Below are 25,616 nucleotides of genomic sequence, written 5' to 3' on the forward strand. Positions count from 1 at the left end.
GATATCCTGCTAGTTTTTTACGAGGGAAAGGTTTAAATGAATGCAATCGTCCTCTGCAGATTTTGTTTTTGTTGTAGCGGCAGAAAACATTCCTGTGAATGCTGTCGAGTTAACCCTTGGCCAGATAGAAGTCCGGTCCATTCTGGTTACGTAGAAACGGTAGATGTCTGGTGAGATGGTTTCAGCTGTTCTTCACGCATCCGCAGACTATTCGATTTTTCTGGAGTTACAGAAATGAAAAAGTCTAAATTTTGTTTCCTCAACCCGATGTGGGCCATATAATAAAATACACGATCACATTTCCAACCTCTGCGGACTAATCCCTGTTCTTGTTTCTGTTTTGGTTCCAATAATAAATATATTGTTACATATATTTTCGCTAAAATCCTTTAATTCTATACATTTATGTATTATTTCGTATGAATAATCGTAAGTATGCAGGCATATGCGATATTTAAAAGTGATTACTTCTAATACATTAATTTCTACAAAACTTACTTAGTCGAAAGAAAAAGAAATAATATATTGAAACAAGTACTTTCTCGTATGAGATCGTCGCCACATTAATTAAAAAAGGTTGGATAGCTGCAGATAGTGGCGACACATATATGTATGTATATGTAAATATGCAGTTATAAGATACATTTGATTACGTTATAAACTTTTTTGTTTTTTTTTTTAATAAAATTAATATATTCAAAAATATTAAAGAAAATAAACGCGAATTCTCCCTACATAAGCTACGAATTTAATTCAACATTGTGCGTCGATCATAGATGTGACGACGTTGTTCGCGCACTTGTCGCTTCCATTTATCCGTTTGATGACCAACACGATTCAATACATTTGCGCGAGAATTCATTTCTTGATTTGCTATGCCGGACGGCAATGGAGGGGAAGTACCGCTTGCTTCATCCTAATAATAGTAAAGAGAAATAATGATAGTGTTAAAAATTTCACAGCTATTAACATTAAATTGTAACAATTTTGGTGTTAGTGTAAATACTTAGAACATGTATGTGTGTGCTTAATCGCCTACTAGGTATACAAACTCATATTGATAACGGAAATGAACATTTTAAAATTAAAATGTATGTATGTGTCGTTAGTGTGTTGATTACAGAAAATATAAAAAACTATGTAAAATTAAACATATGTGCAACAAAATATGTAAAAAACAACATGAAAACGAAAACTAAAAGATAATCAATCAGAATCTTTATTGTCATATTCCAAGAGACTATATTGTACGTTGGAATATTTGATATGTACATCTTCGTTTGTGTGCTCCTGATAATTCGCCTTAACACGCTTGTTGAGTAGTGGATCCAAGCAAATAAGAAATAGCATATATATTACAAGTATGGATATAATCCAAATCACGATTATGACAACGACCTGTTGAAACAATTAGAAAATAAAATCATTGAATTGATAGAGATGGGCGAAATATACATATATATACTGTGGCAAGATAGTTTTTCGATACTAATAAATTTAAAATAATTATATATAAAATTAATATTTCGTACTAAACAATAATAATTTCAACAAAATCAGAGTCTGCAATTTAATGCAATTATTATTGTTGTTTTATTTTTTAAAGCCAAAATTAAAACTAATCGTAAATTTTTGCTACTATGATATGAACAATTGGAGTTCTGAACTAGCCATTTTCTTTAGAAACTATATATTTATATTTATAATACGTAAACGAAACTGCTGCAAATTACCTTAATTAGCGTTGTGTTCCTTGCTTCATGCTGGCATTTACATTCCGGGCAGATTTCCAGCACTTTACCATTTTCATTAAGACGCGGTAGCAAAGCTCCATCACACACACTAAGAGAATAAAAAAGAAATAAATATTAATAATCAAAAATAGAAAACTCGAATACGTACCATTTAGGTGTTGAATTTGTGGCTTGCACTAAGGAATTTAATATGTTTGGTGCTAAAGTGCTACTCAATGAACCTTTGACAGCAGGAACATTGTTGTTATCAACCTTAGGTGGATTGCTGGTATTTTGTTGAGTTATATCTGCCATAGCAAACTACAAATTCGTATGCGTTGTTATAATATATATTTAATGAACCTTCTAAACAAAAATCTGAACGCTTACCGAAACAGTTAGGGATAAGCATAAAATGCCTAATACTGTAACACTACAACGCATGTTTTCTGGTCGAAACATTGCTTATTAAATTGAATAAGAAATTTTGTAAAATTTTAATAAATGTACGTCTATTTTGTATTTTTCTTTCCCTTCTCTTGTCAGCTGTTTTCTATGATCATGTTCGCAAATGTTGACATCCTTTGTTTTGTTTGTGCGATGCCAGAGAAACCTTATAATGAAGATATGCGGTAAAATTGTTTGAATTCTTTGTTTACTATATATATGTATATAGACATTAATCGTAAATTAGTAAAATTTGGATATATGTAACTTTGAAGTTGGTATATATAATAATGCTTCGACATAATTTGTTTAATAATAAAATACATTCTAATTTTCTTGTTCTTCATCGCAAAAAAAAAACTTACAAACTCCAATAATTAAATGTAAACTAAAAGCAAGAATTATAACAAAACGATAGAAAAATTAAAATTCTGACAAATAATATCTTACTAATGTAAATTCTGGCAACATATTGTTAGTTTGCGCAAGCCAGATTTGTGTTATCTAATTTGACATTTGTTTGCGTGTCGTTCGGCAATTTTGTCAATTAGAAGTCAAAAGTTCCCTACATAGTGTAAACTTATCGTTTTTCATCTACCGAGAATTAAGAGTATTTATTTGAACAAATTAATTAATTTAGGTAAAAATAAGAAGAAATGAACACGAATAAATGTTATTTGCCGTTAGAAATAATCCTTTCATTTATATTATGCACATTTCCCGTGTCTTTTGGTAAGTTTGATGTGGTCGCTTGTGATTGGTGGTGGTCCGCCCACTAGCTGTGTATATTTGTTGTATTTTTTCCGGTTGCAGTTTTGTTATCACTTCTAATAGAGACATTTTTGGCTTCCTTTCAGCGGGCAAAACCAATTTTGTAACTTGTGGCTCAATAATAAAACTACTGAATTCGGATTATGGCTCCCGTTTGCATTCACATGATGTGAAATACGGTTCTGGTTCTGGTCAACAATCGGTGACAGGAATTGAATTAAAAGAAGATGTTAACAGTCATTGGGTGATAAAGGCACCAACAAATAAGCATTGTGAACGTGGCGAACCCATACAATGTGGCGATATAATACGCTTAGAACATTTAACTACTAAGAAGAACTTACATTCTCATCATTTTCCCTCACCTTTATCTGGTGAACAAGAAGTGTCAGCCTATGGGGATGATGGTATAGGTGACACCGGTGATCATTGGGAGTTAATTTGCTCCAGTGATGAATGGGTACGTGATGCTCATGTACGCCTGCGCCATTTAGACACTGGCAGCTATTTGGGTATGTCTGGACGTTCGTTTGGAAGACCAATTTCTGGCCAGATGGAGATTGTCGGTTTCAGTAGTACGCAGCACGGCACACGATGGACAACTGCAGAGGGTTTATTTATTGTACCAAAGGACAAAGAATCACACAATGAATATGCTCACACGGAACTTTAGAAAAATTGTGACGGCAAAGCTAATGTGATGTGCATACGCTTTATACGAATTTTGCCGCTTTATTTTATGATATAATTTTACCATAGTTAGTTTTTCATTTAATTATTAGTTCAAATAGAATTTTTGTTTCTCGCATACATGACAACACATCATACTTTCAACATTCAGCTGCAGTAATCTTGCATGTTTTTATGGATATCAAATAAATGCAAATTGTGTGAAAAGACAAAATTAACAAAGCAATTAAAAATATATTTATGGAGTTGCATCAACTGACGGTTGAAATTCGATTTTGTAGGATAACTTACGTAGGATGTATGTAAAAGGATCCGACTTTATATATGTATATTCGGCAAAGGTTCATCAACTTAGCAGCAGGTTCTGAAATTTTTTGTTCAACGAGTTTTGCCCCTCAACAATAACATGAATCATTAGTCTTTCATACTGTTTATTTGTATGTATGTATTCAGCTGTCCTATTCAAAAGGTGGATTTATTCCAGCGATGAAAATAAATAATAAAAATGAAAGTTGTTACAATTACATTTCATACTCTGCACTCGACAACAACAACAACATGTGAGGTTATATAATTTCTATAGTGACATTTTTTAGCGAACTGCTGTCGCAGTAACATCTGTTAGCTAGCAAGAATAAGGTAATAACCGCTCGGAAAATGGAGAAAGAACCATCGATGAGCGGGTAAATGAGGGAAGAGGGGAGATTCGTTTCTACGACAGTCGAGTGTACCTAAACGGAATGGACACGGATTATTTTCGGCCAAGCACTGTTAACGTGCCAAGATTTCTTCAAATTACTTATTACAAAAAAATAACGGATTGATGACCATCTAGCTAAGGAAGGAGCAGCTGCAGTGAATAACTTCTTCTCAATCTTTCTAATATCTGTCGAAAGTTTGTCGCAAATATCACATTTCCAGGAACATGAGGAAGCTATATAGACCTTCTGCCCAAAACGCATCTTTCGCAATGTCCTATAAAGCAGCACCTAATATCTACGTAACCGGAACGTACCCAGATTTTTATCCGGCCAACGACAACAACATCATTCATAGAGAAACAGTTAACTTTCTTTAGATGCCAAGCTGGGCAAACTCTACTCTCTGTCCCATCAAACATGTTCATCTAAAACCTATTCCTCTATGATCCCAGTCCAAAAAGACAGTTGATAGAAGTAGAAAGTCTCAGCTGTGACTCTTCTTTTGCTAATTACATTTTGGTGCTTGTGACTTTAGCCAAAGAGAGAAAGGGAATGAATCTTTAGAGGCGAGGGTGAATTAAAAAAATTTAGGAAACTCAGGAATAGACTTTTTATTTGAATATGAGGTATATTTGCATCTGACAGTTGTTTGTATTGTTGATTTCCATTCCATTGATTCCAGAGATATTTCGTTGTGCTTTTAATTGGGATAAGGTAGATTTCATTCTGTAGATAGTAATCGAGATGAATCATGAGACATTCTGTTGTCGGGTTGGTTGTCCATCTAGTCCTCTAGGATGCTCCCGCGGGTATGTTGCAGTTACAATCACGACAACAGCCGGTTACACTTGTCGAAAAATACAAAATTTTAAGATTTGTATCAGCGATGTAACCTTGATCTCTCTTTACCTACCGTCAGTGACCAAAGAGAGGACACCGATAACTCCAATGGTTTCAATCAGACAACCTGACCGCTTTCTCCACTACCTAATCAAGATTCCGCTACAATCTTTGTCAGGCAACCATAAGGCATTTCTTGTGCCGGTGTATGTAGTACTGACACGTGTCTTTCTAAGCTGCAGTTAACATCACCGACGCTGTCAATTTTGTAGGTATGTACGTCGATTCTTCCAATACTGTCAGTATAAAACAAGAACACATCAGTCGCACACTTCTAGAATTAGCACAGTTCCACCTCCTTAATAATTAACTGCTACAAGTTACTCTGGTTAGATCACAAGGTATCCAATACCGATGATGCCGATTAAATTTATCTTGAATAAACCTCGACAGCCCACTGGCCTTGGTAGATTGCTATAATTTATAGTATGACCTCTTCGATACACTTGATATAGCTGTTGACCTCCAAATTGGACGAGCATAAAAAATTATCATACCAAATAGAACAAAACAACAACACTAAACTCGGTAGTACCACTGAATATACATATATACATATGTATTATTTATGTAACCCGAACGGTTGCGGATTTGTATTTATCCAAGGACTGTCAACTCGAAAAACATTTCTCAAAATTTCGTATTTTAGAATTTCTGTTATGATCGTATTTAAAATAATACTAGAAAGAGTTGAAGTGTGAGTACGTGAAAGTGGTCCAAGTATTTATTACTCCTAAATTTTATACTAATTCAAGAACGTAGAAACAGAACGGTCAAACCAGAATTATTGTGTTTCGTATATACATATCTGTACCGTTATCACGCGTGTATGCCAATCTCTGTTGAGAAATCAAAGTATTTATCCAATCGAAGTGTAATACATCCAAAACCAATGAGCAAGAGTCAATGCTGTCATTAAAGGCTTTTGAAGGGTGTGTGCAAAAGAGAAATGCCCAATTTTATGTTATTAATTATTAATTGTTGTGCGATGACAGCAAAACTACAATGTATACACGAGGGATGTCTGAGCAAAGATTTCATGTGTGTTTACAGTACATATAAAGGGTTGGTCAATTTGGGGCGCTCCCTGAGGTCGAAGTAACACCGAAATCGATCTAAGCCTTCGTCCCTAACCCAACCCACTGAACATTATTTTATTGATTTTGGGTTTACAATGCACCACAAAAGGCGCTTTTAACTCAATTCAAGGAAATAGAGGAATCTACATGTTTTCTATCACTGGTGCCACTTTGGTGCGATCTCCAAGTAGCAGTAGCGAAGTAATCTCGTGAAATTAGGTTGCAGCCATTGTGTGCCTCTCTCCTCCCTTTCTTGGACTTATTTTTGGTATGCGGAGGAAGACAGACGAAAGACTTGCTTGGGTCTCCAACAGAAAATGGTTGAAACAATGTTATTTCAGAGAGTACTTAGCTTAAGAAACTCTCCGAAATAAGTCATTTGGAAGGTTCAACGTAACGTCGTTTTTTTATTAGGAGGAATATTATTGTAATTGTGATTGAGATTTCATCGAAAGTGGTATTACGCAGACACGATTAGATAGAAAACTTTCCGTTCTCACGACAGTCGGGTCTATGCACATATTTGGAACAGACCAGGATTTTTATCCGGATAACAATTGTTAACTCGGCAGCATTTCTCCACATTAATTTATGGATGTTTCCTGCTGCTGCAACAACCACAGAGAGATATTGACGAGATAATTGTTAAACATAACAAGGCAAATCGCTCATTTACACCCACTGTTCTTTCGATCCCCTATAATAGCTATTTATTAACAGTTTCTTCTCATGAAAACGTTTATCAAAGTCGGATGGTACCGTTATCAATACACATACATACCTATGTACAAATATGGTATGCACATACAATGTATTAGCTTCGGATGTATAAGTGAGCAATTTATATCAGTCGTGTATTTCTCCCAAGAATCACATTGACAATCTACCAATTTATGAAGGTGCCTCCGTATATGTACGAGTTTATATCTAATGGCACCTCTACTTTTACATTTTTGATTTATTCCATTTTTTTAGTGCTGTCGGTTTATTATGCTTTGTTGCTCTGAAGTACTCACAACGGGCATACACGCTCTCAAGGCTCTCTGGGGACGCTGGGAGAGCACAGTCGCTACAAAAGTTGTTGACATTGAAGACTTAATACGACCGTAGTATGGACATAGCGGTAACATGTGTTACCAACGATGATTAGGACTACAACAACAACAAGGGCAGTGGCATTCGGGTGGCAGTCACTCACGCAGCCATTTGAATTATTGGTATATATTTCTGTCAATCCTTGACGTTGCTGCCGGTTACCATAGCGTGCACGCATACGTGGAAACCCATGTGGTTGCGATAGGGTTGCCATACAATTTTTGTAACAAAAATATTTTTGATATTTTTGTCCAAATGCAAATAATATTTACCTTAACGAATTATAGACTATGAATAATATAGTTTATATTAAAAATTGGCATATACCTATATATACATATATGTTGCATATTTTTAGGATATTCATATAATATCTTTGTTGATAGTCACAACTGCGTCGTTAAATAGTTTCTCTCTGACCTGCCGCTATATGAACATTAAAGTTGCGGCTCCCATTTTTTCCATCGCGTTCTCAGAGCGCAAGCCCCTCTTTTACTTTTTACTACATATGCTTTTTGTGCGCCTTGATGTATGGAATTACTTTTGCTCGATAGCAACAACTAATAACATAATTTGTTTACACAATATATTTGTTGTAACGATGCGTAGTGAGAGTGAAAGTGTCTAGGCACGAGCTGCCATTGTCTCTCACTTGTTTAATTGTCAGTTAAAACTGGCACTGAGTGGCTTGCTTCTACATAGTTCAAAAATGTTAAGCTATGTATCAGAGTCATAAATTTGTAAGAGAGATTTTTACGCTATAAATATTGGATAATTTCATACTGGAACTAAAAACCGTGAAAATAGAGGTTATGTAAGCAAACCCACAAAAAATTATTAAATAATATAAAGAAATAATAATTATTTGCCTTTTCTGAAATATTACTAAATGCGCCTAAATGTAGACCACATTTACCTTTTTTTTGTATACATATATTTTTCTATAGTGCATAAATGTAACATAGGGTATTGAAGTTTGACATAACGGTCTGCTCTATCCCGCCATTAGGTGAGTTGAATCACTTTTCGTCTCCCTGGTAATTCATTAGATATGATGCAATCCAATAATATTGGAATGTTCTTATAGCCAGTACCGTTAAATGTCGAAGTAACAAGAATTTACTGTAGAAGTTTTTGCTAATTCTGCTGAGAGGCCATATAAAAATCGGTAAAGGGTAACCATCTAGTTATAACGATATGTAAAGTTGCCTTGACATAGATAGCTTTCCGTTAGCAGTTAAAGTCAAATTTATTTTCTGATTATGTTGCTTGAGCCTGATTGCAGAGTGACTTACAGTTTAGTGTCCACAGTTGAAATAATTGCTAAGCTCTGAGAAGGTGGTCCAAATTGGTAGAAATTAAACTAAAGCATGCAGTTTCTTTTTAAGCGAGTGGCAAACGAACGCTCAACTGTAATAAAATTTCCCTGTTCCGGTAATTTCTCAGTTTTCAATTAAATTATTATTTTTTATTTGTTGAAGTCCTTTTGAGTTTATTTCCCTATGATTAATATATATATATATATAATTTATTTTTTATACAATGCAATAATACAGTTTTAGACGCTTATTTCTTGCATAATATACATTTTGTAATTTTAGCGAGCATTATTTGAACGTCCGCTAATATTATTTTTATTATTTTGTTAATATTATTTTTATTATTTTGTTATCAGTCCATTGCTTCTTAGCTGTTATGGCTTAGATTCTTATTTATAATGCCTAAAAATTCACAACCATTTATTTATAAAACAATTGGTAAAACCTCAAATATATTTAGAATTCTACATATGTCTATATATTAACCAGTATATATTTATATATAGGAAACACATACATTCACATTGCATTGAAATTTATCAACGAAAATTTAGCTCACTCTGCGTGCGTACACTGAGCAGCGACTAGCCTATATACTCAGAGAGCGGTCGTGCGCCTAAAAGTAGGCGAGTATTATGGTGAAAGCACACATACCACAGCAAACTGCATACAAATATACATATATATAATACAAGCGGGTTAGTTGCCGTAAATGTACGTCTGGCTGTCTGCCTGTTGGTCTGTATGTATGCATCTATGTTCGAAAACAGCGAGTAGTACAATAACTGTAACATTTTTTAGATGCACACTCGGTGTACCCTACTCTACGTGCACAGTTATCAGCAGTTAGTTCGAGACGCTTGCGGACGTCAGTACAAAGTAAATTCGGCGCAGTAGACGAGCTACACATACATATAAATAATGTAATAAAGAAAAATAAATGTTTATTGTTGAAAAAGCATAAAAAATTGCAATTTTTAAACGGATTTAAAAAAAAGGAGATACAATTGTGAAAATTCATTTCAAAACGGAAAAACAGTGTGCAGGAGTGATTTTGGAAAAGTCACATTTTAATGTCTACACACGCATATATATATATATATGTATATATTTTAAGCGCGAGCTTTGCATGATTTTTTAAATGAAATTTCAAAAATTGTGCTTCGCATTTTTTGAGTGAAATTATTTTTCGATTTCTTCTGAAAATCAGCAAATAATGCCACAAATTCGCTGTTTCGTTTGTATACAGTGATTACATAAATTTTTCAGCTGTTCAACCGTTTTCCATCATTTTCGACATTTTCGATTTTCGTGCGACGTTAAGTGACGCAGTAACGTTTGAACTTCTGTCGCTTGCTGTTCAGCAGTCGTCGCTGTCGTTCTTATCGCTGACGTCGACGTGTTCGTGTTGTCAATTTTCCATAAAAATATTTTACTTAGCCACTACATTTTTTCCATGTGTGTGTGCAAATATTTCGCATGAACTTGCGAGTGTTTATGATAAAATATGAATTAATGTTTGAAACGTGCTACTGTTATTGTAGTTATTGCAATTTTTGCGTAGAGATTTAAAACAAAAACGTAAACACATATAAATAACAGCACAAACACTCAAAAGAATATTGCGAGTCCACATTAAAACTACTAAAAGAATTCTTACTGAAATTTTTAAACAGTTGTACATGTGCACTTGCGTACATACACATAGAATGGTATATGGCGAAAACGTTAAAAAATGCAGTAATCTAAATCGTGTAAATTTTTTTTTGTGGTGTCATTACCGTTTGAAATTGTAATGTGCAAAGCTTTTGTGCAAAAGTAAATAATAATAAAAAAAAGATAATAAACAAAAATATGTGTCAATGATTGTGAAAAAATATTTCTTTTGCGTGATTATATTAAATATCGAAAAAAAATTAAATAAGAAATTGTTAACAATTAAATGTTGCCACCAAAATTGCTGCTAAATGTGTTAGTAGTGCAAATTGTGCACAGAAATTGTAAACTGCAAAAATTGCAAAACAATTAACAATTGCTGTTTTACAACAAAAATTTATATTTTCGTGACTAAACAATTATAAAAACAACACTTCCTCTTTAAACAATGTAAGTGTTAAAAAACTCGAATACTTTAAGCATTTGTTTATATATATGTATGTATTTAAATTTAGAGCAGAAGTTTGCTTTTTCAAATATAACGTCAAGGAATTTAAAAACCTTTTTCTAAACTTTTTATTAAAATGGAAAACGAAATGCAATCTGGATCCATACGTAGACACAACTGCCTTGGGAACGGAGATTCCTCAAGGAGTTGATTCCGTTAAACTCTTCTCATAGTATAATGGTCACCACTAGTCGGCTGACCTCAAAGCACACACCAGAAATATTATAAGAAGCTCAGTAGAAACGGATTCCTTCCGTTTCGGTTTTCGTTGTCCTTCTATTTGTGACGAATCGAGTAGTTCTTTCAGCGCAATTTCACCAATCATCTAAATTTTCATTGAGCGATGTGTCGAACTTTAAAGACAATCAAAAGCTCCCCAATATTTTAACGTTTCACAAGTTCGAGACGCAAAGTTAACTTTTCTAGTGCCTAAATCGGAAAAATCCATCCTTATACTGATTGCTATGGTTGTTTTGTTCCATATCATATTAAACAGAATATCATATATCATAGAAAAGTAATTTGGAGAAGTGCTGCCGACTTGACAGTTCTTAGTCGCATAAATATCCAGATCTGTTTCAGTTAAGCAACTCCGATCGACGTTGGAACTGTAGTGTGTCGTTTCTTTTATTTTTGGCGTTTTTAAGTGCAGTGGTTCGTCTATCGTGGACCTTAGTCGTTCACAGACTATGCTAAATGAAACCTAAGAACTACCAGTTTCAACGGTAGTTAGGACATTTCTATTTGTGGATCGAATCTGTTCGATAAAGTTCAATTTGACATATATATTTCACTTTCATTAAACATAACTTTGTATTAGAACTAGAGATAGCTCTCCAGGAACTAATCGCCGCCGTTAATGCATTGATTTTGGTTTTTTGTTGTTTCTGATTCTTGTTATTCCTTTTTTAATGTGAAGTAATGAAATGTTGGTGACAGGATATTTAGATTAATCATGTTTTTGCTGTCTGAGACTGTTTGAGAGATGTATCCGCTTGGCAAGTTGAAAAAGTGCAAATATCTATAAATCATTTAGGATCGTTTTCTCAATGTGTGATTAATATTATGCTTAACGGCTTGTAGCTTAACTGGTTGATAGCTTTAACTGACAGAACCGTTTTCATCATGTGGTGGTTAGCTGACCTACAGATAGTTTGATTATTGTGAATGCGTGGCGAAAACATTTCACAATACTTGCATTGAGAAGACGCAAAACTATGTAAATGTCATGATGTATGTATGAGCATCTTTTTACCAACCAAACCTGTTTTCGTAGACGAGGCGACGACGTAGAGACCGCTTCACTCGTGCTCGGGTGGCACGCTTTGTGTTATGTTCCGTAACAGCTCGCTGCTACGCAATTCTGCATTCCTTTTCATTTTGAAATTCCTTTCATGGTTGCAACAGCGCTCGGTTCTAAAGCAATATTTACCTTATTTTCGGATATATAAATGTTATTACCCCTTTTTTTATATGTAATATGCATATATGAATGCAAATATGCATAATAAATAATGGTAATGAGCGACAAAATAATCCCCGTCTGAACTTCGTATATGCTTATAGATTTTAAAGCTGACAGCTGTCATTTCATGTTATAGTTAGAAACAAACCAATACTCCTTCTTTCGGGAACTTTTAACAGTACTTAACTGGCAGATGGTTGCTAACCCGATATTGAGAAAACCATTTTTCAAGATGTTGCCGATATAGTTCTGGTTAAGCGGTTACGCAGACAATTGAGAAAAGTGCCCTTAGATCTTGAACTTCAGTTACTAAACCATATTTTCCATTATACGTGGCTTTAAAATGGGTCCACGGGTTATGAGTTCTCACCACCGTAATATATATAGTTCTTAGAAGTATTGTTAGCTGTTGCTTTTGTAGTGGCAGAAAACCTTTACCAAATAAATTTGAAGACTGCAGCCAAGTTGGCAGCTTTTGTACGAATAAAAGTTCGGGTCTGTTTCAATAGTATTGACTTGGTTGTCCTGTATTCTAAACATTCTAAATTTCCACGAAAAATTCATTTCTATATGGTAAATTTAAGTCGCAACTTTGAAACCAAATTATTTAAGACGCGCTGGTAATTAATTTTTTGCTCAAGCTACCAGTAGCCTTAGGCCTCCCCAACGAACTGAAGCTTTCTTATGGAGAATTTAGCTTTCTTTCATTTATCATAATTAGGAACTTTGCAAAACACAGAAAAAAACTCGCCAAGAAATAAAGCAATTAAAAGCGGGTAAGAATTAATCGCACGTGCTTAAAAGCGAGAAAAATGTATATCAATTATATTCACCAACATGCTGGAATTAAGTTTGCGAAGTTTCTCAAACCGTTACACATTTACAAACTCAACTTTTGTTTCATGCATTTTAATAAGGACGCATGTACTTGTATGTATTTATGTATGAATATATAAGTATGTATGTATATAGGCTTGTATATAAATTTGCAAGTAAGTCAGTTTGTATAAACCAAGCATGCATTTTTTCCCAGTAACTGTAAATCTTAATAACCTTGGCATTCCTGCCTTACCGTTGGCAGCCAACCTGTCGTCCAACCGCCGTTAACACCATACGCTTAAGGCGCTTACGCTCCCTATTTGCTACCACTACACACATCTATATACAATACATATATGAAAGCAGTCGTATTTCTTGCTATCAGCCGATTCCCTAGAATTCATTGCTCCTCTCTTATTCGGTTTGTTGTACTTTTCTGTTCCTGCTAATCGAATTTTTCGTTTTGTTAACTTTTTGTGGTGCGTTGTTGTTGTTGTGTTGTGGTGGTCGCTTTTGTGTTGAAATGCTTTTTCCGCCTGTGCAATGTATGCTTCAGTCTCTCCTTTGTGGTGCTTCGCATTACTGTTGGGCATATTTTGCTGCTGCCGTCAGACTATCATATCTCTACATATTTATATATATATTTTTTTGTTCTTGTGAGTTACATACATATATGTCCGTGTATATCTTCTCAAAGACTTTTCGAAATTTCTATTAACTTCTTCGCTGCGGTTCTCCTCATTAGGCGCAGTTGTTTTCGGTTCCTGCTGCAATTTCTCACTAATTGGCCTTCATAACCTCGATTGGTATAATATATACATACATTCTGCAGATTGATTAGTACATACTTTCATAAAATAGACTTGTACATATATGTTTGTATGTATATATTAAACAACATAAGACATTTTGATAAAATCACATAGTTATATCGGATATTTGAGGCCTTACCGGACTACTTCATAAATAATTGCCTATCCAATTGCTTATTTTTGTGTATTTTTTCATTTTCACTTAGGGACATTGCATCAATCAATATTTTTCACACCAATACACATACGTTTGATTATCAAAAGAGTTCGAAGTATATCTTAGACACTTTCTGGCTGAAAGTCCCTTTAACATATATAGTTTTATTAAGCGATAATTTATTTACAAGGGTATTCTAGATATTTAGACAGTATAGACATTCACAATGATTTTTCATTACTTACAAAGTTATCGCCATTTTAGTGTCATTTCAACTCTGTCGGTTTGAGCCTAACTTAAAATTTTAAACTTTTTTCAATGCGATCGTTACGATATCTCACGTTATAATCAGTCGATTTACTTGATATTTGCCATGAATATTCTTCCTTCTTCCCTACTTTATAAACTTAACAAAAATTCGAGAATTCGAGTTAAAAGATTAGTGAAAGAATCGACTTTGATTATTGAATAGCTGCCATTTTATGATTTTTTTTTGTCAGTGTATGATAATGACATTTGTACTAATCAAGAATGCATTATTATTTTATGGTTCGGATGGCCACACAGCTTAATGTCGTAATGACGACGACACAGTATTTATTCCCTCTACTTTAATGTAATGATCGGAAGATCGCAGCATAAACAAAAAGTCTCTTGATTTGTCTTAGCGTGCAAACCTTAACTGGAATACTGTCAAAGTTGGACGACTATTCGTCCAACAATTTCAAATTTATGTGCGTGTATCAAAAAACAAACGTGTTCGATTTTCAAAGGAAAACCGGTATGCTGTGAACGGATCATGACATCCATCATGACAAATATGCAAAATCAAATATTGCAGAGGCGGCTTTAAAGAATAATTTTACAATTTTAGTTTATATTATGTATTTATTACTTATCTATAATGCGATTGTATTTTGAATATTTAAATCGCCAAAAATGTAATATTGGCAACCCTGTGCTTGTTTGCCATTTATTAGCCAATACGCGTTTATCAACATATTTGAACAACCATTCTAAATCACTACAGCTATCAGCTACTGTAACTGTAAAATTTCATTCACATATTTCATTTACAAGAACCGTGGCTTATTGCGCAAACGCTGTAAAACCACTATCGTAACTTGTATTCTCCGTTATAATCGTTCTAGGACACGCTATTTCTCTCAAACTCTCACGGTCTCTCAAAATTGCAATTTCATGTTGACTTTTTACGACAATAGCAACAACCACAAACTGTCGCAAATAGACAGCTGATCAGCACACTCAACGACGAATGCAAGCGGACACAACAAAAATTACAACGATGATAAATGCCGTTTGTCCTTGACAAGGTTTCACATCGTATTTGTTGTTTTGTGTAGGCTCGTGTCGCTCGTCTGTTAACCACAACGTTTGTTTTAACTCGTTACATTTTGCCAATTATACTCGTACGAGTAAGCAAAAGGCTTTAGAGAAATACGTGAGTTATGTGCATGTGTGCGTGCGTGGTTTTGCCTGTGGCCGAAAGTAATGGAATTGTTACAAAATATCCGTTTGCATGTCAAGTGCTCATACATTCCCGTTACTCTTATTTATATGCGAACTTGCTAAGTGGTGTAAAAGCGTCGCTTTGGAATTCGGGTGCCTTTGCGTCGGTGTACAAGTAAACATACACACACATTTGCATGGGCTTTTGTGCTACTTTTATTGGTATTATAATATTGTGGCGCTGCCACTTGCTCTTTCGAAATTGTTTTGTGTCCGACGGTCAAACGGAACATAGCTTTATGCTATTATATTTCACCGAAAAATATGTCGGTATTTTGTATTAATATGTGTATGTTTGGCTGTAATTTAATAAATATGTTAAGTGTGTGCTACGAGATTTTATATTTATAACTGTAATACCTATGTGCAACTCGGTAACCAAGTCGTTAAGCAGTTTTTTGATAAAACTGTTAACTTCGTTCCCATGAAGCTATGGTATAATACCCTTCGCAGGTGCATTTATTACGGCATAAAGGGGTATAAAAATATTCTTATCTTGATTTTAATGGGCCAAGACGCCAATGAAGATCCAACTCGGTCTCATTCCGATGTGAGCGAGCCAGGGTGCTTCCTCTGGCTAGCTCATCGGCTTTGCATTTTTGATAGCACTGTTGGGCTCCATGGAAGCTTTCTATCAAGGATAAGCCTTAGGTATTTCACCTTATCAAAAGGTTAAAATGTGAGCCTTCTAATGACGGGAGAGGCACGTCTGGGATCTTATACCTCCAGGTAAATAAAACCATTTCAGTTTTACTTGGGCTGACGGCTGACCCTCTTCTATTCACCTAGTTAGATACAACGTTGTGATACAGAGAATACTACATGTGAGGTACTTGAGTTTCGATTTCACCTCAAAATTTCCGAGGGCTTTAACGACTATCTCCGGCCGAGCATCTTTGAAGACCTCTCGATGTCGAGATTCATAAGGATTCCATCCAGCCATGACACTACAACGTGCAAAGCAGATCCATAAGGCTCTATAACGTTTTTAACAGACGCGAGGTTTATGTAGCTGAAATCCTTCGGTATAAACTCAAAAAATATTTAAAATTCGAAAAACAAAAAATACACAAATTTATTTTATATGTAAAATTCTATTCGAACCTATAAACTTCGTGAACGCACCATAATGTCCCATAAATTATACCTTTTATATGTATATGTGTATTAACATTTAATTATGCGTTTTCTTCATGCAATCAACTATTTGTATTCTCACTTCAAATCTGACATAAACGTTTTGGACATTTACTTCAAGTCTGCAGATTTCTTTTTCACTCAATGCCACAGTGAAAATCACGTATACGCCATGTACGTCGCACTTTCGTTGGGTGTGAATACGTATATATATAATAATAATACGCTTTATTGCCGTTTGGGGATTTATGAGTATTTGAAATGCGAAATTCACAACAGATTTTATGACCATTTTGCGGTAAATGTCTATCATTGCTTCTATTAGTGAGCCGTGGTATGTGTGCAAGTGGATTAATAGCTGAGACCTGATTGTAATGTTGATTGTGCAAGTGTTTAAGTAAGTATATAAATATGCTAACTAGTCACATATATTTATAAGTAAGCTAGTGGATAGCAATAACTGCGATTTTGGTAGCTTTTGTTGGAGAAAGTTTTGCTGTAATTGCCAAATTGGGGAATTTTTTGGGTAGTGCAAAGGATAGTGCTAAAATGTTCTACTGATTAATCACGGAAGTACGTTCTCAATTTTTATACTGAATCAGACAACTATGCACATGAAAGTTAGAGTATTATAGAATTAAAAAATAAAGCAGAGTTGACCCATATAACATAGATTCTGCTAATTGATAATGAAGCTATCGTCAGCCGCGGCATATAAACCAATTAAGGTCATTTGCCAAATGAGTTCCAGAAAGTCGGGTCAATAAAGACATTTCAAATGAATTATTATGTGCTTGCGTGCACACCTAGTATTAACACAGGTACGTGTGTTTTACATAAAGTTGTGCCTATAAATTTGTACTAATAAAGTAGATGGTAAAATGGGCGGAAAACTCGTAACATTAACCTTAACACAATTTGTTATTAAACTGATATACACTTACAACATGTGACACACCTTACATAAAATTACACTGTGTAATAAAGTAGGCATAATATAGTACCATAATTAATTTGTGATAAACGAAGCGCCAAAAAAAAAAAATAATAAACGAAAAATCAGTAGAAATTTGGAAATCGGTTAAGGAGTTCCTGTGATATAAGATTTCCCCGTAAGGTAGGCGGTGCCACGCTCATTGTCCTATTTTCATACAAGAGGTGATGAAATGACTTTCACAGCAAGTTTAGTTGATGTAGCTTAAGCGGTTTGGAATATATGTATATTAAACCATCTTGGGGGCGGAGCAATGTGTGTCTTACTACTGTGATCTCCTGTACCAAATTACAGTTTGTATCTTAATTTGCGGCTTAATTTGTGATCATGGTAATGGACCGATTCCGCCCATCTGCAATACCAACCTCCCTTGGGTGCCCGGGAAGATGTGCACCAAGTTTCATCAAGATTTTATTAAATTTTTACTCAAGTTATCGCTTTTACAGACGGACGGACGGACAGACAGACAGTCACTCGGAATTCAACTCATATCGTCATCCAGATTATTTATATATATATATATATTACTCGATATCTATCACAATTTTGGTTTAGGCGATACAAACAACCGTTAGATGAACAAAACTAATATACTCTGTAGCAAGATGTTATAAGAATTAAATATATGGTAGTTATTATAATAGGGTATGTCTTTCTGTGCTTTTTGTAGAGAATTCAATCTCCGATAAAGCACGCAGTTTTACTAGATATGGACACGATTTAGTCAGTATGTACTGTTAAAAGGGCGAGTGAAAATTAAACCAGATAAGTACAACATCTTTAGAATGACTCTTAATGGTTGGTAAGCTTCGTATATATGCAATTCAAAAGGCTGATAACTTAATTGGTTTGTGTATGAAATGGTTCACATAAATAACTGATAGATGGCACTGAAGTCAAAATATGTGTATATTTTTGTATCAACAAACAGATTTGATTTATTTGAAATAAAATCCACTTTAAACAGTTAATAAGGATATAAATAACTAGGTACAGAATTGATATAATTCATGAATGGTCCATATATTACACCAAAATCAAAATTATTCTGCAATAGACCTAAGCCGCGTTTATAGTGCGCAACAAAGCCACCATTCTATGCTTAGTCCTACCATAAGTTCTGTTACAGGTTCGATATCCTAAAAATTATTTCGCCCAATTTTGTTTTGAATTTGAATAAACTGAGTTGGCCGCTGATTACAAATGATTTTTACTAAATGCTGTCACTAATAATGCGACGATAACAATAAATTTCACTCCGAGCTAAGAAAAATCGAGTGCACGTTTGTCTTACAGACTTTGACAGGCGAGCTTGATAAATGGACATGCGATAAGCAATAAGGGCAACCAAAGAATGAACAAAACAAAAGAAAGTAACAATGTTTGTGTGTCAAAATGCAACAAAAACCAGTAACAGAGATGTCAAATGCCAATGTGGGCTGAGTAAAATAAATTTTCTATGAAGTGAAAGTTGAAGGCAAATACAAAATTGCAATTGGAATTTCATTTGTGTGGTATTTAAAAAGCACCGAAAGAGGGTATAGTGATATACGTAAGAAAAATTAAAAACAAAACTGACACAAAAAGTAACAAGTTAACTTCTGAAAAAAACCCATTTTCAAGGTCTATTGAGTGTGACTCGAACTTTGTAAAGTATACGCTTTAATATATGTACAAGTATATAAATAACTATGTATTGTATAAACTCACATCTAACGGTATTTCTGTGTAATTGCTGCTTGAATTGAAAAATGCACTTATGAGACAACTCACAGCTGTCTCGGAATTCGCAAACTTGCACGGCTTTTATTGCACACATACACGTATTAAATTGCTTAGCAATAGAAATAATAATACCACTCGAAGATGACCGCTACGATGTACAAGTATACTAGCATGGCTTGTAAGAAATGTGTAATATAAATACCTTATAGGAAATTTTTTTTTCATACATTTTGTTGTTCGAAATGTTGTGGGTTAGATGGTGTTGTATAATTAAGGCTCAGTGGCTTGTAGTTGAAATAAATATTATATAAAATTTCAAAATTGTAAAAAAAACCGTTTATTTATAGCAACGGTTATCAGTCTTTCATAAGATAAAATCTAATGCTTTACTTTGGTTTATAAACGCATTAATCTCATATAAGCAGATCACTTTATTCCAATCGACGAAAAATTGTTTGAGTTTTTAGATATCGAATTCGCTAACACGACTTTTTTGCGATAACTGTAATGAAACCTCTCAATACACTGGAGATGATGTTTTAGGTATGATTCTAGTATCTGCCAGACTTATATTAAAATAACGGAATTTCGAAGAAAATGAAACGTTGGTGTAATTGACTATAACGTAGAACCGGTAATGATGTGAGCAGACTATAAAGAAAGAAACCTTTGATCTTGAAAATATTCTGTGTGTTTAGGTCAGAAGGGCCTTGCGCCCGTGTCCGTACTTGTTCGAGTCGAGAATAAGAATATAAGTGTCGCTAGGCAATTATCAAATGTGTAATTAACAAGTTAGGCTATCGTTGGTTCTGAATGCGATAATTAGAACCCTCAAATTAAAAAAAAAAACGAAGCGAAAGGGATTGAAATCTATCTCAATAATTACTTAGTCCACCTATTAGAAATTGACGATTTGAATTTTGTACTAGATACTATTTTCTCGCCCTCTCTCCAATCTCGAAATATCTAACTTTTCATTAAAAAATGCTATAATCTCAACTTTAACATCTCAAATCTGTTGTTTATACCTATAATATAACTCCACTATCTCTAATTCAGTTCGTTCGCTTCATCGCTCGCTTCCTGCATGTTGCGCTGTACTCGCATATTGTAAATGTTTACGTAACTATGGTGAATAAGTGTGTTTGAATCTTTGCGTGTGTGTAAAACCGTTATCCATCAACAAAATCCGTATGAGAATGCTTGGCCTTACTTTCACGCTCATTTATATTTTTCTTTCATAAACTGCGGGCATTTCGGTGCGCCTTCCTTCGTACTCTTTGTTACCTTCGCTTTCATATGCACAACAATAATTGCATAAGAGCCCGATGGCGCAGCCAACAGTTGAGTGACAGTAAGCCAAGCCAAAAGCACTGTCAGTTGTATCATGCTGGCATAGATAAATGCAACTGTATGTGTGTGTGTTTTGGTGTGGAAAATTGCAGCAGGGATTTTATGGCAAAACAATACTTTGCTTGTCTTGACATTGAAAGCATTTGTATTGACATTTACAAGCGCAATTCGGTTTACGCTATTCCTTCTAGCGCTCACCCGCTCATTCTTGGCAACCCTTCAACGCTGTTCGTATTGTTTGTTGAATATATATATGTACACAAGTAAGTACAGTGTTGTATTTTATGCGGGCGAAAGGGCGTCTTGGTCATAATAGCGTGTGTGTGAGTATTGGCCCCCAATAACAATTGCCACACCTCTCAAGGTCATTATGGTGGTGGTTGGTATAACTGTTGCTGATTGCTATTTACAATTTAAAGTATTTAAGGCTTGATGACTCTCTGTCTGGCATGTCTTGTCGCTTGGAATATTTATTTATTTGTGCAACAGAAAGTTACAAACAAATAACGGTACTTTATGAGAATAGCATTGGTTATTGCTTTTGTAAGATCCTATGCACATATATTGTATATACTAAAAATATAAAGGGTGATCTATTTCGAGGTTTCCTACTTATTTAAAGAAAAAAACACAGAATATTCAAATTTATTGTGCTGGACATCGTCTATTCGGTCGAATACCATCCAATAATGAATGCTGGTGATGGTGTGGCGAATAGTACAGTCAGTATGCCGATTATGTTAACTATAGGTTGAGCGAAGCGTGCGAAACACATTCATTCAACTAATTAAATACCTATATTTGTATAGGTATGTGTTACATATACGACTATACCAGCGTTGATAATTTTTGGAAACAAAAAAAGAAATCAAATTATGTTAAAACCCATTGGAAAAGAAATATAAAATAACAAAAGCGAAAGGAAAAATAATTTACGGGCGATTGGCAACTGCTACTACTAAGAAAACAATTTGTAACAGATAAAAATAAAAAACCAAAAATTGGGTTATTTTAATTTTTCACACAATTTTTGAGGTTATATGAAAAATGTGTAAATACAAAGGTTGTAGGTCTTTTCATTACTTACAACTTTGCCATATTACTGCTTTACATAAAACTAGTAGTTTTGCCGGAAATCTAGTTAAATAGTTTTATAACTTTTAAAAATTCAACCACAAAATGCATTCCTCTTGCCAACCTCAGATCGCACGTAAATTATTTTTTCTTTAAGTTTTGATATTTTTTATTCCTTCTCCAATGGGTTTCTACTTACTTTGATTAATTCACATTTTCGCAGGCTTCTATACTGGCCTAATATTGAACGGAGTTGTTACTCATACGCCATGTTGTTCGCGTTACAATTTTCTACTCAATCATTTATTGCTGCATTTAATAATCGCCTTATAAGTACGGTTATATGTCATACCAAATTTATTATTGATTCGAGGTCACCGTGAAGATAACGCTTTTTAAACTTACAAGATTTGACTCAAAGGCACACAATTATCAAGACAAGATTCTCTCTGAATTTCAATAATATACTCCAGAGTTGTATCGATATTTGCGGTTAAAAAAAGCAGCTATAGGCACAGATCAGTATCTGGTGACTTCAAAAGCTATGGTCGGATTTGACTATATTTGGATGTGAAATGGCATACCTTAGAGCCCATTTGCTCAAGACTTTATTCTTATAACTTTATTAGTGCTTGATTATAAAATGAAAGATTTATTATGAAAATTAGAGTAGGTGGTTGTTGTCCGAAATCGCCAATTTTCATGTGTGAAACAGAATTTCCCCTAAAGGTGGACGGTACATCGCCCCTTTGTAAAGCTGTTTTTATTTCTGTTAATTGACTTGTTGACTTGTTAGTTGTCAAAGCACATTCTTTCGGTGTATTTAGATAACATTTGCGCACTTTTGTTCATTTATTTGACATATCTGTCAACACGTATTACATAAATTACTAAGTATTTGTCGAGAAATGCTGCAGGAAGCCATAAAAGTACCTAAGCTGATGGTTGTGCCATGAATTTGTGAATGAATTCGTTAGTTAATATTTACGAGCACCAAGTATGTGGTGCACATAGCTTACAATTTGAACTCATCAAAGTAAGGTTAAAAAACTAAAACTTAGGGGATGTGTTGCAAAAATAATGAATTCAATCTTGGAGTTTTTTAAAGCTAGACAATTTTGCGAATAAAAATTTACTATTGTATGTGTATTTAGATATTATTTTAATAATTACTAATATTGATCAATTAGTTTGATTTAAAAATTGCAAACAGGTGGCAACTCTGCCACTGTATATTAAGGCTTGAAAAAGTTTTTTTTTATATTGTTTACCTAGTCAAAAAGAAAATTTGAAGCAGGTGGGAATACTTCTCAAAAATATTTTCAACAGCACACATTTATAAAAATTCATATGTTTAATTATATTTAAATTAAAAAAATGTAATCACTTGGCAGCCCTTCTACAAAAGATTTTTCATTTAAAAGTTTGCATCATTTTTTGTAGAGTTTCTTTCCATTTAACTTTTTTTGTTTAAAAATTTCCTACAACTGGCAACCATGTAGGTGGTTCGCCCTGCATATCGTCACAAATTCCATATCAGGTATGCACATATTCGAGCATGTAATCGCATACCCTGTAAGTATACTATGCACAAATCGATATTTTTTCCGCGTCTAAAAGCATGCAACACTTGATTCACTCGTCCAAGCGCTTACTCATTTATGCGCACACATATGTTTGTGTATATGCGTATGCGTATGCGTATGTGTATTATTTGTATTTTTAATATCCGCGAGTAAATAGTGTTCATGTGTGTGTATTTTATGGTTATTATTCTATTGATAGCAAATTATTTTCTAGTTCAATAGCTCAAAGCATATGCCTTCCATACTTGAAGGTCATAAGCGCCTTGCTTTACCAAACTATTTTTGTTTCCATTTACAGTTACAAGCCACTTGCCGTTTTCATAATAACATTTTAGCAATTTAAATTTTTGCATGTGCTTATGTTGTTTGTTATTGCTGTTGCTTGCGGTAGTCCAATTATTCCCATTAGGGCTGGAATAAATATGGAATTTTCATAATGTGCACTTAGATTCTGCTCATCACAGCACTCAATTCCGTTTTTATTTACAAATTCTCCTTTTCCATCATTTTGTTGTACTCTCCTCACTTCAGCCATCAACAAAAACGGTACATGTGCGAAAATAAAAAAATCTAGAGCTAATATTAAAGTGTGTATTTGATCTTCTTGCTCTGTTGCTTCAGTTTTTCACTGTTATGTAATCTCGTTGCCGTTTTTATGTTGACAGCATATGCTCTTATCGTTCGCTCTCGCTCTCTATTATTATTACGTGCTATTGTTATAAACGTATTTGCTGGGAGTGTGATTGCAGTTATGGCTCGTCGCTTGACTTAAATCAGCTTATCTGTCCAGAACAGCAGCTTAGTTGATGTGTGATACAAACACAATGACGGAATGCTTTTGCAATAAAATGATGAAGTGCCATGTTGGAAACAAGCTTTTGTCATTAAAGCGCTTGTGGTGCTCTTTAAAAGCTGAACTTTTCCCTAATTTCGTTTTCTGAAACATGCAATGTCGTCAAAAAGCCTCTGAGACGAGTATTCAGAATTAAATAGGAAATTAAAGCATATTATACACTTTTTTAGCTTTTAATTCTACATTGTTACTGTAATTTAATTACAGGACTTAAGTCCTGCTCTATTTAATATTTCTTACGTTAAAAATATCCACCTTTCTCTACTTCAACCAGCTGATACCGTGAAATACATCTAAAATTGATCTATTTGGAAGATTTAGAATCGCTATATTCACATTGCTGTGGAGTACTTGCAAGTTATCGAACCGTTTCTCTTGAGCCCTTTAGAGATTCTTTAGAGTTAGTGATGCTACTGGAATAAGTATATACTGTATCTATTATTCCATCAATCAATTTCTCGCCTCCGTAATAATTGTTGTTTGAACTTTCTGATAGTCGGATAATAGATCGGAATCAGAATATATTTATCGTTACGAATTAGGTTTTCTTGTTCATCGCCAACTGTTTTACTATGTTCGCTATTCAGAAGATTCCTCCACACAGTGAATAAATTTTGGACGTGTAGTTATGAAGCGCCGTTCACTCTTCGTCATTCACGCTTTCAAAGACGTTTTAACTTTTCAAGCCTTTCATACTTACGAATATCGCTTTTCCTTAACTTTTCAGCTCTTGTTAGTGCTATTTCAGTATTCGCATTGTTCCTCTCACAGCCTGGTAATGTAATCTTCTTGTTTTTCTGCTCCAAAAGTTTAATTGACAACATACTGGTAAGAGTAAGCGGTTTTCAGCTCGAAATAATATTAATATGCTTTTACTACAAACCTTTTCTTGGCTTTACAACTCTTTTAATACCTTTTCCTTCGCTCTCTGTTAACTATTTTTACTCGAAATATTTTCAATCTCAAACGTCTTCTAGTTCAATTCATTTTTTTCATGTTGATGTTTATTTGGCATTTGGTCTTTCTTTCAGTTTTGAAACCTGAAACTAGTTTATGCATCTGGGCTTATGTACTTTAAACCTGTTTGTATTCGGAATAACAGTTCTTTTCTCAACGGTTTTCGAAAACCATGGTAGGATGATTATCTCAAAAGGTGGATTGAAATCTTTTTGAATTTCTGCAGGATCAGTTACAGAAACCTACTTTTTTTCT

At 34.3% G+C, this 25,616-nt stretch overlaps 2 protein-coding genes and 1 long non-coding RNA gene across 3 annotated transcripts; 1 reads left to right on the forward strand and 2 right to left on the reverse strand.

Annotated features, from left to right (window-relative positions):
* Positions 1–369: 369 nt before the first annotated feature.
* On the reverse strand, positions 370–2,300 carry LOC106619020 (uncharacterized protein CG1161). The gene is made up of 5 exons (XM_014236981.3): positions 2,124–2,300; positions 1,903–2,054; positions 1,734–1,842; positions 1,273–1,398; positions 370–916 (listed from the first exon to the last, which is right to left on the reverse strand). Exons 1-5 carry the CDS (start codon positions 2,193–2,195, stop codon positions 749–751), a joined length of 627 nt encoding a protein of 208 aa, XP_014092456.2. The 5' UTR covers positions 2,196–2,300; the 3' UTR covers positions 370–748.
* Positions 2,301–2,713: 413 nt separating this feature from the next.
* LOC106619019 (stromal cell-derived factor 2) lies at positions 2,714–4,165 on the forward strand. The gene is made up of 2 exons (XM_014236980.3): positions 2,714–2,912; positions 3,038–4,165. Exons 1-2 carry the CDS (start codon positions 2,837–2,839, stop codon positions 3,622–3,624), a joined length of 663 nt encoding a protein of 220 aa, XP_014092455.1. The 5' UTR covers positions 2,714–2,836; the 3' UTR covers positions 3,625–4,165.
* A 772-nt stretch (positions 4,166–4,937) lies between these two features.
* Positions 4,938–6,051, reverse strand: LOC138856451 (uncharacterized). Its single transcript, XR_011395676.1, has 2 exons — positions 5,256–6,051; positions 4,938–5,189 (listed from the first exon to the last, which is right to left on the reverse strand). It is a non-coding gene; the product is annotated as an uncharacterized lncRNA (long non-coding RNA).
* Between the last annotated feature and the right edge of the window lie 19,565 nt (positions 6,052–25,616).

The sequence above is a fragment of the Bactrocera oleae genome, chromosome 2 (assembly GCF_042242935.1).
Source record: "Bactrocera oleae isolate idBacOlea1 chromosome 2, idBacOlea1, whole genome shotgun sequence".
Lineage (NCBI taxonomy): Eukaryota > Metazoa > Arthropoda > Insecta > Diptera > Tephritidae > Bactrocera > Bactrocera oleae.